Source organism: Aquarana catesbeiana, linkage group LG02, assembly GCF_042186555.1.
Source record: "Aquarana catesbeiana isolate 2022-GZ linkage group LG02, ASM4218655v1, whole genome shotgun sequence".
Lineage (NCBI taxonomy): Eukaryota > Metazoa > Chordata > Amphibia > Anura > Ranidae > Aquarana > Aquarana catesbeiana.
Window position 1 is genome coordinate 627,432,301 of NC_133325.1, and position 12,819 is coordinate 627,445,119.

At 44.9% G+C, this 12,819-nt stretch overlaps 1 protein-coding gene across 3 annotated transcripts in view; it reads right to left on the bottom strand.

Moving 5' to 3' along the window:
* LOC141128844 (acetylserotonin O-methyltransferase-like) overlaps positions 1–12,819 on the bottom strand; it is a 103,679-nt gene that overhangs the window by 65,535 nt on the left and 25,325 nt on the right. For all 3 annotated transcript variants that reach the window (XM_073616406.1, XM_073616409.1, XM_073616407.1), the window contains one exon: positions 5,094–5,223. In XM_073616406.1, coding sequence (XP_073472507.1) covers positions 5,094–5,223 — 130 coding nt within the window. The remainder of the gene's footprint in view (positions 1–5,093; positions 5,224–12,819) is intronic.

A 12,819-nucleotide genomic window follows, 5' to 3' on the forward strand; every position in this document is an offset into this window, starting at 1 on the left:
TTCTTTTTGAAACTATCCCCCTCCCTGTACACATTGCTCCCTATCATAAATGCCTCTCCCAGCCATTTAGCCGCCTGTATTTATGTATGACTGTACACAGTATGGGGGGCAGGAAGGCACAGTACAGGGGGGTTGGAGGACACAGTAGAGGGGAGGTCAGGAGGTACAGAATAGGGTGTAGTAATGTATGGTGTCAGGTTTGGGTAGTATAAGGTGGTATAGTGGCCGGTTAGGGTAGTATAGGCAGTATAGTGGCAGGTTAGGGTAGTATGGGGAAGGTTTGGGTAGTATAGGGCAGTACAGAGGTAGCATTGGATAGTATAGGGCACTACAGAGGTAGCATTGGATAGTATAGGGCAGTACAGAGGTAGCTTTGTATAGTATAGGGCAGTACAGAGGTAGCTTTGTATAGTATAGGGCAGTACAGAGGTAGCTTTGGATAGTATATGGCAGTACAGAGGTAGCTTTGGATAGTATATGGCAGTACAGTGGTAGGTTTGGTTAGTGTACGGCAGTACAGAGGTAGGTTTGGATAGTATACAGCAGTACAAAGGTAAGTTTGGATAGTATACAGCAGTACAAGGGTAGGTTTGGATAGTATACGGCAGTACAGAGGTAGGTTTGGATAGTATAGGGCAGTACAGAGGTAGGTTTGGATAGTATAGAGAGGTACAGTGGCAGGTCTGGATAGTATGGGGAGGTATAGTGGTAGGTCTGGGTAATATAGGGAGGTATAGTGGTAAGTCTTGATAGTGTAGGGAGGTATAGTGGTAGGTATGGGTAGTATAGGGAGGTATAGTGATAGGTCTAAGTAGTATAGAGAGGTAAAGTGGTAAGGCTGGATAGTATAGGGAGGTATAGTGGTAGGTCTGGGTAGTATAGGGAGGTATAGTGGTAGTTCTTGGTAGTATAGGGAGGTATAGTGGTAGGTCTGGCTAGTATAGGGTGGTGTAGTAATAGGTCTGGATAGTATAGGGAGGTGTAGTGGTAGGTCTGGGTAGTATAGGGAGGTGTAATGGTAGGTCTGGATAGCATAGGGAGGTGTAGTGGTAGGTCTGGATAGTATAGGGAGGTGTAATGGTAGGTCTGGATAGTATAGGGAGGTGTAGTGGTAGGTCTGGGTAGTATAGAATGAAATAGTGGCAGGTTAGTGCAGTATGCCATGACATGCTCAGTCACTTACAGCATTGCTGAATGCAAACACTCCCGGGGCTGCTGTGGTCTCTCCTCCTCAGCTTGAGTGAACGAGTCTTAGGAAGGAGTGGAGGAGGCAGCCACACCCCTGGCTTTGCCCACAAAGTCTCTGGAGATATTGGAGATCTCAGAGAAACAGCCTAACTTGATTAAATGACAGGGGAGTGTTACAGGCAGCCTCCCCCCGCATTGCTGATGCTCCTGCTGACCCGATCGACTTGAAAAAGCAGTACATGTTACAAACTAAACTGCAAGGGGACAGAGAAAGTGCAGGGCCCCCCCATGCAGGTGGGGCCCCTGGGCAGTGCCCAGGTGTGCCCGCTCGCTAAGACAGCCCTGCTTTGACTAGGCCACTCCAAAATCTTAATTTTTGTTTTATTTTTTGCCATTCAGATGTGGTCTTGTTGGTGTGTTTTGGATCATTGTCCTCCTGCATAACCCAAGTGTGCTTGAGTTTTCAAACTGATGGCCAGACATTCACCTTCAGGATTTTCTGGTAGAGCGCAGAATTCATGGTTCCATAAATTATGGCAAGCCGTTCAGGTCCTGAAGCTGAAAATCAGCCTCAGACCATCGCACTACGACCACCATGTTTGACTGTTGATATGGTGTTCTTTTTATGAAATGCTTTGTTAGTTTTATGCCAGATGTAACGGGACGCACACCTTCCAAAAAGTTCAGTCTCAGCAGTCCACAGAATATTTGTCCAAACGTCTTGGGGATAATCAAGATGTTTTTTGACAAATGTGAGACGAGTCTTTGTGTTGCTTCTGGTCAGCAGTGGCTTTCGCCTTGGGACTCTCCGATGATTGGATGCTATTTTTGCCCAGTCTTTCTTAATGATGAATCATGAATACTGGCCTTAACTGAGGCAAGTGAGGCCTGCAGTTCTTTAGATGTTGTTCTGGGTTCTTTTATGACCTCCTGGATGAGTCATTGTTGTGCTCTTGGAGTCATTTTAGTAGGCCGGCCAATCCTGGGAAGGTTCACCAGTGTTCAAAATTTTTTCTCTAAAAGCTCTCACTGTGGTTCGCTTCGAGTCCCGAAGCTTTAGAAATGGCTTTGTAACCATTTCCAGACTGGTACATGTCAATTACTTTGTTTCTCATCTGTTCTTAAATGTCTTTAGGTCATGGAATGATGTGTTGCGTTTTTAGATCTTTTAGCATTCTTCACTTTGTCAGACAGCTTCTATTTAAGTGATTTCTTGATTCAATAGGTCTGGCAGTAATCAAGCCTGGGTGTGGCTAGTGAAATTTAACCCAGGTTTCCAAAAAATGTGGTTAATTACAGTTTACTCATGATTTAAAAAAGGGGGGGGGCAATTACTTTTCACAGCACTGTATGCATCAATGGTCGCTGAAGCTTCTGTGCTGAGAGCATGCTCACTCTGTGACTTAGGTCGACCATACACAGATCGAAATTCATTTAGTTCAGCAGGGATCAGCCAAATCTTGATCCATGTATGGGCAGGCTGGTTATAAACAAGTTGATCTATTCATTGACTTATGTACAACCAGCCTTGTGGAAAATGTTCTCTTGATCAGCACCACCGGCTATAGCCAGCAGTGCTGATGAGTGTATTCTGATGGCGAGGAAGTCTCCCCACTGTCAGAATACAATAGCTCAGTGGGAGGGATTCCCCCATCCACATCAAGTGAATGGATGGGGGAATTAAGTAATTTACTTTTTATCAACCCACTGGTTGAATAAAGAAAAAAGGACTCGTGTTTGGCCAGCCTTAGCTGTCACATACAACTCCTGTTCTCTGTTTATCAACAGGAGTCGTTGGGACGGGTTCCCAATCATGTAACCACTGTGACAGACAATTACCGTGATCTTGTGATGTGGAAAACCCAAACTGCCTCAAGACTAAGATAAAGGGCTACTGGAAGGGGCTTTGTTTAACCAGAACGGCTGATGCCAGCGGGTGATTCTCGGCCCCTCTGCTGGAGCTGTCAGATTGGGAGGGGGAACAGCGAGGAGTCACGTGACCGCCAAGCTGCGCTGTGAAATAAGGTATCCTTAGAATGGGTTTGATATCACCTATCTTATCTCTTAAGGTCTCTTAAGAGACTTCGAAGGACAGAAGATTGGATTGGACTGGATTGAGTCACAGACATTTTAAAAGGAGAAGACCAACCTGAACCACATGCCAAAACGCACCAATGTGAACTAGGGCTCAAATTGAAGGAACCCTGGAGAGCATCCCCTCCATACCGGCGCCCCCGTTACTGCAGGATTGAGTGTCCAGCAAGGAGACTGGCAGGTTAATCCGAGGAACCCACTGTGAGATATCCCCTGGAATTCATCTTCCACTTCTAAGCCTGTTTTGACCCCCCTGAATAAGGGCGGTCGCAGGCTTTCTGGTAAGCCTCCAACTTTAAACATCTGGTGGCGGGCTGCACTGACGGTGGATCTTGTAACCCCGGACCTTGCATTGGCCTTTTTTTGTGGACTTGCTTTTTCATTTCACTACTTATATGCACTTATCACATTTATGAACTTTAATCTTATGTTTATTCATTTATACTTGTTTTACTTTGTATACATCCTTTTAGGGTATGGTTTTACATCAGTCAATTTTATTTATTAATTTTCACTATTGAATTTTGTGATTTATTAATTTTAGGTCACAACACTAACAATCCACATGTGTTAACACATATGTGCACTATATAATTAGTCCAGCACTACACTTGTTTTATTTTGGTTATGCTTTTTGTGCCCTTGTATTGGGGGTCTTTGGTGTTTTAGTCGCAGGATTTCCTTCATGGTTTTTCATTTTTGACATCATTTTTTTTGCACCTAGCGCAATTTCTTCCCCCCTTTTTTTTAAGTGGTTAACAATAGTTGATTGTTAAGGAGCGGGCCGGGAACCCAGCCATCGCATCCTTAACAACAGATGATTTATCAGCTCTCAGCGGATTTCCCCGCTGATAGCTGAATCTAAAAAATAAAAAATTGTGAAAAAAAGGGCGCCAATTTTTTTTTAAAGAAACAGAGTGGGGTCCCCCCCACATTCATACCAGACCCTTAGGTCTGGTGTAGTTTTTGAGGGGAACCTCCACCCCAAAATAAAAAAAAAAAAATGGCATGGGGTCCCCTCCAAAATCCATATCAGACCCTTATCCGAGCATGCTGCCTGGCAGGCAAGGAAGGGGGGGGAGCGGCTCTGCCCCCCCACCCCAAAGCACCTTGTCCCCACGTTGATGAGAACAAGGGCCTCCCTGGCCAGTGGTTGTGGGGGTCTGTGGGCAGGGGGCTTATCGGAATCTGGAAGCCCCGTCAGAGCCCCAATGCACCCCCCCATTTTGAGGACATGTAGCCTGGTATGGTTCAGGAAGGGGGGGGTGACGCTCGCTTATCCTCTATCTTTCCTGGTCTGCCAAGCTGCATGCTCGGATAAAGGTCTGGTATGGATTCGGGGGAGGGGGAGGGGGCTACGCCATTTTTCTTTTACATTTTGTCCTGGGCTGGTATGGACCGTATATATGTGAACCGGCTCCATAGAAAGATAGTTAGATGCACATGTCATGTGAATTTGATACTGTTCAAAACCCATCAAATTCACATATATGTGAATGGAGCCTTAATCGTAGAGACAGACCATCTCTGTGATTAAGCCTGTAAATGTGAAATGCCTCAGAGAGAGGCAGTCAATAGGCAAGGACTCTCCATGTGTTTGTTCTGGTTGAATAAAGCTTTTAATGAAGAGTAATGTCAGCATTGTGTGGCCTTTTGACTGATATAGCAGTAATACATGGGCTTCCCCCCCCCCACTGCCTCCACCTTGTATATAATGAGCAATTATAGCTGCCACATATACAGTACTTATTTAATAATAAGCTATACCTTAACACATTGAAAGGACTACACATTCACTTTCAAGACTATACCTTACAGCTTGGGGTAGGAATTGCCAGCATGTATACATGGTGTTAGAGTAGTACATCATCATGTGATATAGGGACTTTGGACTTGATTTGACCAGATATACTGAAGAAACATCTGTGTTAGAATAATATGCTAAAAATAAAATAAATAAAACACAGTGTTAATTCTTTAAGATCCAATTATCAAGCATGTCATACATGAAGCTAAATATCTACAAATAAAATATTTTTTTTCCTGGTTCATTTTGTTCTCCACAACTCCTATGTGACAGAAAATCAGCAAGCATCAATGACCGGCCGAATTTTGATCCATGTATGGTGCAGGGTGTTCATAAAGAAGTTGATCTACCAAACGACTCCTGTACTACTGCCCTGTAAAATTTTTGCCACTCGAACAGTGCCGCCTGCTATAACTGGTGGTGCTGATCAGTATAATCTGACAGCCGGGAAGGACTCCCTGCTGTCAGAATACAAAGGCACAGTGAGGAGGATTCCAACATCCACCTTGAATGTGTGGATGGGGGAATCAAGTCTTTTTCTTTCATTCCACCAGCTGGACACTTTGAACGAAGAAAAATGAATTATCTATGGCCTGCTTAAGTCATATTCTCCCCCATAGGCAGAAGTACTACGCCTTTCTTCTTGGATGCTGAACAGAGGCAAGGGGGAGTGAAGGAAAGATAAATGTGTGCTGCTGGCGTGTCTGCAAATAAAGTGACCTTGTTGCTTTTCATTGCATAGGCAAAACACAGGTTTATTGCAATTAATACTCATACGCTCAAAGTCTCAAATGTACCACCTTGAAATTTTGATATTCTTAATGCCTGTAACTCATTCTGTCATGTTCTAAAAACCCCCCTTGAACCGGAAGCACGTGTTTAGGGGACAACAAGTGCTACATGCACTTGGTTCCCTGGGGAGCTAAATAAAATTGAAAAAAAATGGGCAATAGTTCTCCTTTAAACAAATAGATACTGTAAATGTACATTAAAGCGGCTATAATGCCTAAACATTTTTTACCTTAATGCATTCTTTGCATTAAGGTAAAAAATGTTTAGGGATTAGTATCCCCCCTTCCCCCCTTTTTATTTACCTAATTCGATCCAGCGCTGTGCACGTCTGCAGCAATTTTTTCTCTTTACTTCCTGCCAGTGATGAGGAAGCGGGGGCGGGTCAGAGTTCTGCTGTCTGTGTCAATAGATGAAGACAGTGAGACTCAGGAGTGAGCCCACATGAGTGCCCCCATAGAAAGCAGCTTTCTATGGGGGCACTCAATGGAGAAGAGGAGCCAGAAGAGCCAGTGGAGTACCCCGGAAAAGGAGATTTGGGGCCAATGTATACTATGATAAGTATAAACCGGTTTGTTATCTTTTTTTTTTAATATTTACAGCCACTTTAATGTTTGCACAACTTGTAGATATGTGTTTTTTCCTACTTGTAAATATGCTTCATGTTAAATATACAATCACATATAACTTTTCTACTAAAGAACTGTACGGTCAAAGACAATTCAACTGTTTCCACTGCATCTTACGTTTTTCCCTTTAATACATAGTTCTAAAGGCATTGTACAGTGGAGTTTAAGCTTTACTTCACTTTGCTAGCTTTCAGGCTGGGAATCTGGTGAAATAGTGCAATGCTGCAGCTGTCCCTCACTGGCTCTAAAACTGAGAACTGAACGATCACATGACCGCTGATCCCTTAGTTCTTTGTCTTCACTGAGCAGAGAGCAGTGACTGTCAGTCTCTGCTCTGTCCCTCCAGTGCTCACTGGAGTGCCGGGCTGTGGAGGAGGTGAGAGTAGCTGGCTCAGGCTCTCAATGCTGCACTGAGAGGCTGTGCCAACTACTGGTCAGGCATCTGGGTGGATCCCAACCTTAAAGTCGGGATCTTTCCAGAGCCTGGACTGGCTCTGCAATGGCAGCCAACAGTGGGCTGAATCCCTCTCTAGGCTGAATATGGGTCACAAGGGTGCAGAAATAAGTGCACTCCTGTGACCCATAAGTACAATAAGTATGGCCACAAAAGCTTAATAGTTTGATATAAAGACATATGGACTGAATGTGCCCATATACTTTTTTTTTTTATTCATATGTTTTAAAGCATACATCTAGGTTAAACCTAATTTTTTAGGTTTAACCTAGGATGTTTTCTCCTTTCCTCTATTTAAGACGGTCGAGTGGGCCGAGAATTAGGTTTTTGATAATGCCCTGTAGGTTGGCGAAACATGTCAATGTATTTCCGGTGGCACTGACATCATTTCCTGCTCCTTGGAACGCACTCCCTGGTTTCTGGAACGCATGCCGTGATCAGCGTCCGAATCCATCTCTAATCCCTTTACATGCCTGTTTTTATCAACTATTTTGTAAGTACCCATTTGTACATGGAATAAATCCCTTTTCAAATGGTACTTGTCACTATTAGTTCCATTTTTTATCCTTTTTTGGTGCCTGGTGATTCTGCTGAGAAATTCCAACAAGAAATCTTTTGATCTGATGTGCACAACACCACTCCTGAGCTTCTCTGGATACCATCGCATAAGCCTGAAGTGACCCCAGACTGCAAAGCTGGGGGTCATCTCCATTTGGTGAGTGGGGACACATGTGGGGGTGGCGTTTCTGCACCTGAAAAGTCCTGGAGCGTCTGTGGTCCATTGCACTTCAAAAGTTTTTTTTCCCATTGAGGATCAGAACATTCAGCACGTTTATTTGGACTTTATTTTCTTGTTTTTTGCTTTGTATATTCACAGTTGCACACATCTACACTTGGCTACACATGTTTAATAACATTTGCGAGTGCCACATTTTCATAATTTTACATTTCTAGTGAGTAACACTTTGTGTGTGGCAGCTGCTTTAGTTTTCTTTTTCACAGTTCTTTTCACCATTCTGCGTGAGTTTAAATTTTATATTATTCACTGCTCTTGCCCCTAGATATTTCTGCACCATATAATGCAGACACTGGTGATGGTTGCTGGAACCTATCAGACCTTGGGGCTGAGGACTGAAAAATTATTTAAAGGCATCAGTCAGTCGGCCACCTTCTCCACCTCTTTTCCTCTGACCGAACGAAGCCTCAGAAACATGTTGTCCAGCACCAGGAAATGGTAACCTCCCAGGGTCTGGAAATGTGTTACACAAACTTTTCTTCAAAGCCTCCTAAAGATTTTTAATCCTCTGCTCCCTCTGCGAAGGCGGGATGAGTTTTGCAACCTTACCCTTGTAACATGGATCAAGAGGGATTGCCAGGCAGTAATGATCCCTCTCCTTGGTACCACGAATCCTAGGGTTCTTTCGCAGGCTTTGCAGAATCAGGGAGGCCATGCAGTGTAAGTTTGCAGTGGGATTCTATTCGGAGTCCTCTGGGTCACTAAGGATCACACTATTTATCCGTAACTAACTCCTCCCAGCCACGTACAACTCCTTGGGTTACTGGGGACTGAAAACCATCCCTCGAAGACTGATGCATGTTCTCAACATTCATGCTGTCACAATCCTCCTCCTCCGTGTGTTTGGCAGACCAGCAGGAATGCTTTTTGCATAAAGGGAGTCCTGAGAGGAAAGGAAGTCCTCCTCTTCCTCCCGCTGTTCTGCCTCAAGTGCCCTGTCCATGATACCACAAAGAATGTGCTGCAGCAGGAAGACTAGAGGGACAGTGTCACTGATGCATGCATTGTCGCTGCTCACCATCCTTGTCGCCTCCTCAAATGGTAACAGGGCAGTGCATGCATCCTTGATCAGTAGCCACTGGCGTGGCAAAAAGAAGCCAAGCTCCCTTGACCGGGTCCTGGTGCCATACTCGCAACGGTACTCATAGATGGCCCTCTGCTGTGTGTGCAGCCGCTGTAGCATTGCCAATGTTGAGTTCCACCTGGTGGGCATGTCACAAATGAGGCAGTTGGTGGGCAGGTGGCATTCCCTTTGAATGTCAGCCAGCCGAGCACTGGCATTGTATGACCGGCGGAAAGGACCACAGACTTTTCAGGAGATCTTGTAAGTCTGGGTACCTGGTCAAGAAAAGCTGCACCACCAAATTCAGGATGTGTGCCAAACATGGAACATGGGTCAAGTGTCCCTGTCGAAGGGTGGAGAGAAGTTTGGTGCCATTGTTGCATGCAACCATTCCTGGCTGAAGCTGGTGTGGTGTCTACCACCTCTGAGCCTGCCCCTGCAGAGCTGACAGAATCTCTGCCCCAGTGTGGCTCCTGTCCCCTAGGCAGACCAACTCAAGCATCGCATGGCATCTTTGTGCCTGACTGCTTGCATAGCTCCTTGAGCGCTTAGGGAGCACTGCTAGTTCAGAGGACAATTCTGCAGAAGAGGCCATAGAGGAAGAAGAGGAGGAGGGAGGGGAGCATACAGATGTTGTGGCAGAATCACCACTAGCTTTTTGGAGGCGTAGTGGCGGAACAAGCTCCAACACTGAACCCTGTCCTGCATCCTACCCAGCTGCCAGCAGAGTTACCCAGTGCACCGTGAAGGAAAGGCAATGTCCCTGCCCATGCTTGCTGGACCATGAGTCAGTGGTAATATGAACCTTACTGCTGAACGCCCTGTCCAACGAGGCCAAAACATTGCCTTCCTGTCAGGGCTGGGCTCAGCTAAGATAGGAGCTAATTGCCAGCTTCTATCTCTCCACAGTGACTCACCTGTTGATGATATCCTGCTCGTCAGTCCTGCCTACTTAAGCCATCCAGTCCAGATGATCTCTGCCTTCACCTTGGCCATATCTCTAGAGATGCTCTCCTGTGTTCCTGTGTTCCAAGACTTGCTTGGCTGACATTCCTTCTGGCTCCAGATCCTGCTTGCTGTTCTACTATGCTCATCTCTGGCTCCCTGACGTTTTGGCTTGTCTGACTATCCATTCTGGTTCCTGAACTCTGGCTATGTTTTGACTACGTTTACCTTTTTCATTATTATTAAACAAGTGTGTTTTAACTGTACTTCTGTCTCAGTCTGATTCATGGTTTCTGACACTTCCACATGGCGGTAGAGAGCCGGAATGGCTTTACATGAAAAGAAATGGCGTTGGGGAACCTGCCACTGTAGTACAGCACATTTCATAAATTCCACAAAGGGGGCTGAGTCTAACAGCTGAAAAGGCAGCAGTTGCAGTGCTAGAAATTTGACCAAGCTAGCATTTAGGGCTATTATGTGATAGCAATAGAGTAATGTAAAAAAAAGTAAAAGAGTCACATAAAAAAAAAAAAAACAGAAGAATTTTAGAGCCCCCCTCCCCCCCACACACACACACACACACACATACAAAAATACATGTCAGGGCCGCCTACATAGGAAAACAGTAATTGCCCTACACTGTAGCTAGTACCACCAGTAATACTTGAGGTCTCCCTGCAGTTAGCATAATGCTACACATGTACCAGAGCCCCTGTGTAACTCTAAACTGAAGACCTGTAGGGGCTTTTAAAGTGTCGCTTATTAAAAAATATAGGGTACTGTTTTTCACCATTTTACAGGCACATGCAATTTTAAAGCGGAGTTCCACCCAAAAGTGGAACTTCCGCTTTAAGGTATCCTGAGCCCCTGACATGCAATATTTGGTATGTAATTTTTTTTTTTTGGGGGGGGGGGGGGGTAGTGGGTACCTGGTTTTGACAGGTATCCAGCTCCCACTTCCGCCTGCTCCGCCTAGGCGACTCCTTTTCTAGCCCCCCCCCTCTGCAATCTTCTGGGACAAGGGTCACAGAGGATTGCCCGGCCATTCAGGACGCAAATTGTGGCTCATGCATGCGCAGTGCGCACCCAGCTGTAAGGCCACAAACTATTACAGCCGGATGCCCACACTTGCAATGCAGGCTCCGCAGACAGCCGGGGGGAGACAACAGAGACTTTGAGGCGGCCACATCGCTGGACCATGGGACAGGTGAGTGTGTGTTTATTAAAAGTCAGAAGATACACTTTTTGTAGCTGCTAACTTTTAATAAACATGGGTTCAGCTGGAACTCCACTTTAAAGTTTGACTTGGATATCTATTTACTTGGCTCAACCTCATCTTTTATATTTTTCCAACAAATTGGGTAATAAATTGCTTTTATGTACCCAAAAATGTACTTTAGTATATTATTTTACTGAAACTTTGTGTTTAATAAACCGTTGCTCTAATATCATGTAACATAAAACAATGGAACTGTCAACATTTTATACTCTAGGGTATCTGCTTTAAGAAAATATATAATGTTTTGGGGGGTTTAAGTAATCTTCAGGCCTAAAATGATTTTTAAAACATGTAAACAAAAAGTGAAATAAATGGCTCAAGTGGTTAAAATACCTGTATTCCATTCTCTAACTCTGTGCCCTATCTCCTACCAGGTGCAGCATGGAATTTTTAGGCTTCATGTACACCCTGCCTACATTTATCACGGCCTTGGCTAAAAGCCTATGTGTACATTGATGCCTAGGCTTTTATGGAGTTGAGTTTAGGAGCTTTGGAAAAAAAACGCCAAAAGCTCATTAAACTCAAGTTTAGGAGCTGCTAGTGTACATAAAGCCTAAGTTTGCCTCAGCTGCCCATAGCCAGTGAGGGGCAGCATGGAATGCATAACCCCCCTGTGTGGAGGGAGGGGTCACAGGAGGCGAAATGCACCTTCACCTGTGTAGACAAAAATCCTTGCACCGGCCCTGTCTGTCTAGAGCTGTTGCATTTTCACTCTGTATGAGCTTATATGCTTGTAAGACACGTCCTTTGCCATGCTTGTGTGGAAGGGGAAGTTACTTCTTTTGCTGACCACTACCTGGGTCATAGGTTAATTTTTGGTTTATAAAGTATATTAAAATATGTAGACCAAAATATTTTGTAAAGAACAGAACGTTTTTTAAACTAAACAAAAATAGAGACCCATTTAAAAAAGTGCACCTGAACAGACACTGATGTAAAAGGATGATCATCCATTTACATCTGCTGCATAGTTGCCAACATTGTAAAAAAAATTTCCGGGACACTTTTTTGGCTGTAGGCAGAGTTGTATTATAATTAAGGGGCGGAGCATGCATTTGCAGGCATGGCATAGGGGAAACAAAAAATGCAGCGCGCGTAGGGCATGGTTTACACAAAAAGCGGGTGTGGCTTAAATGGGCGTGACTCAAAGGGGGTGTGGTTAGAGTCTGAGATGAATGAGGGATGGAGAGGGAAAGGGGGAAAGGGGGACAGGGGGACAGGGGGATGGAGGGACAGCAGCCCCAGATCCGACACAACAATAGAAATATGTGTATTCTAGAAAGATTAACAATCAGAAGATAAAGATACTCCAAACACCTGGTGTTAGCGCTTTAATCATCCTGGAACCATGGTTGTTATGGTGTCCGGATGATTGAAGTGCATTATTTCTATTATTACATTGTAATATAAAATTAAATCATTCAACTCACTATAATGCAGAATCAGTGGGATCCCTGAACGTGTCACCTGCCACGTCGCCTGTCACCAGCAGAGTCCGTCCTTGCATCAGGTGCCCACAGCAGAGTCCGTCCCTGCATCAGGTGCCCCCAGCAGAGTCCGTCCTTGCATCAGGTACCCCCAGCAGAGTAAGTCCTTACACCAGTGTTCCCAGCCTCAGTCCTTACATCAGTGTTCCAGGCAGAGCCATAGTTACCCACCTGTATATAGTTACCCCCTCCCCCTGTACATACTTACCCCTCTCCCCCTAGTTACCCCCCCTGTACATAGTAACCCCCCTGTGCATTGTTACCCCCCTGTACATAGTAACCCCACTG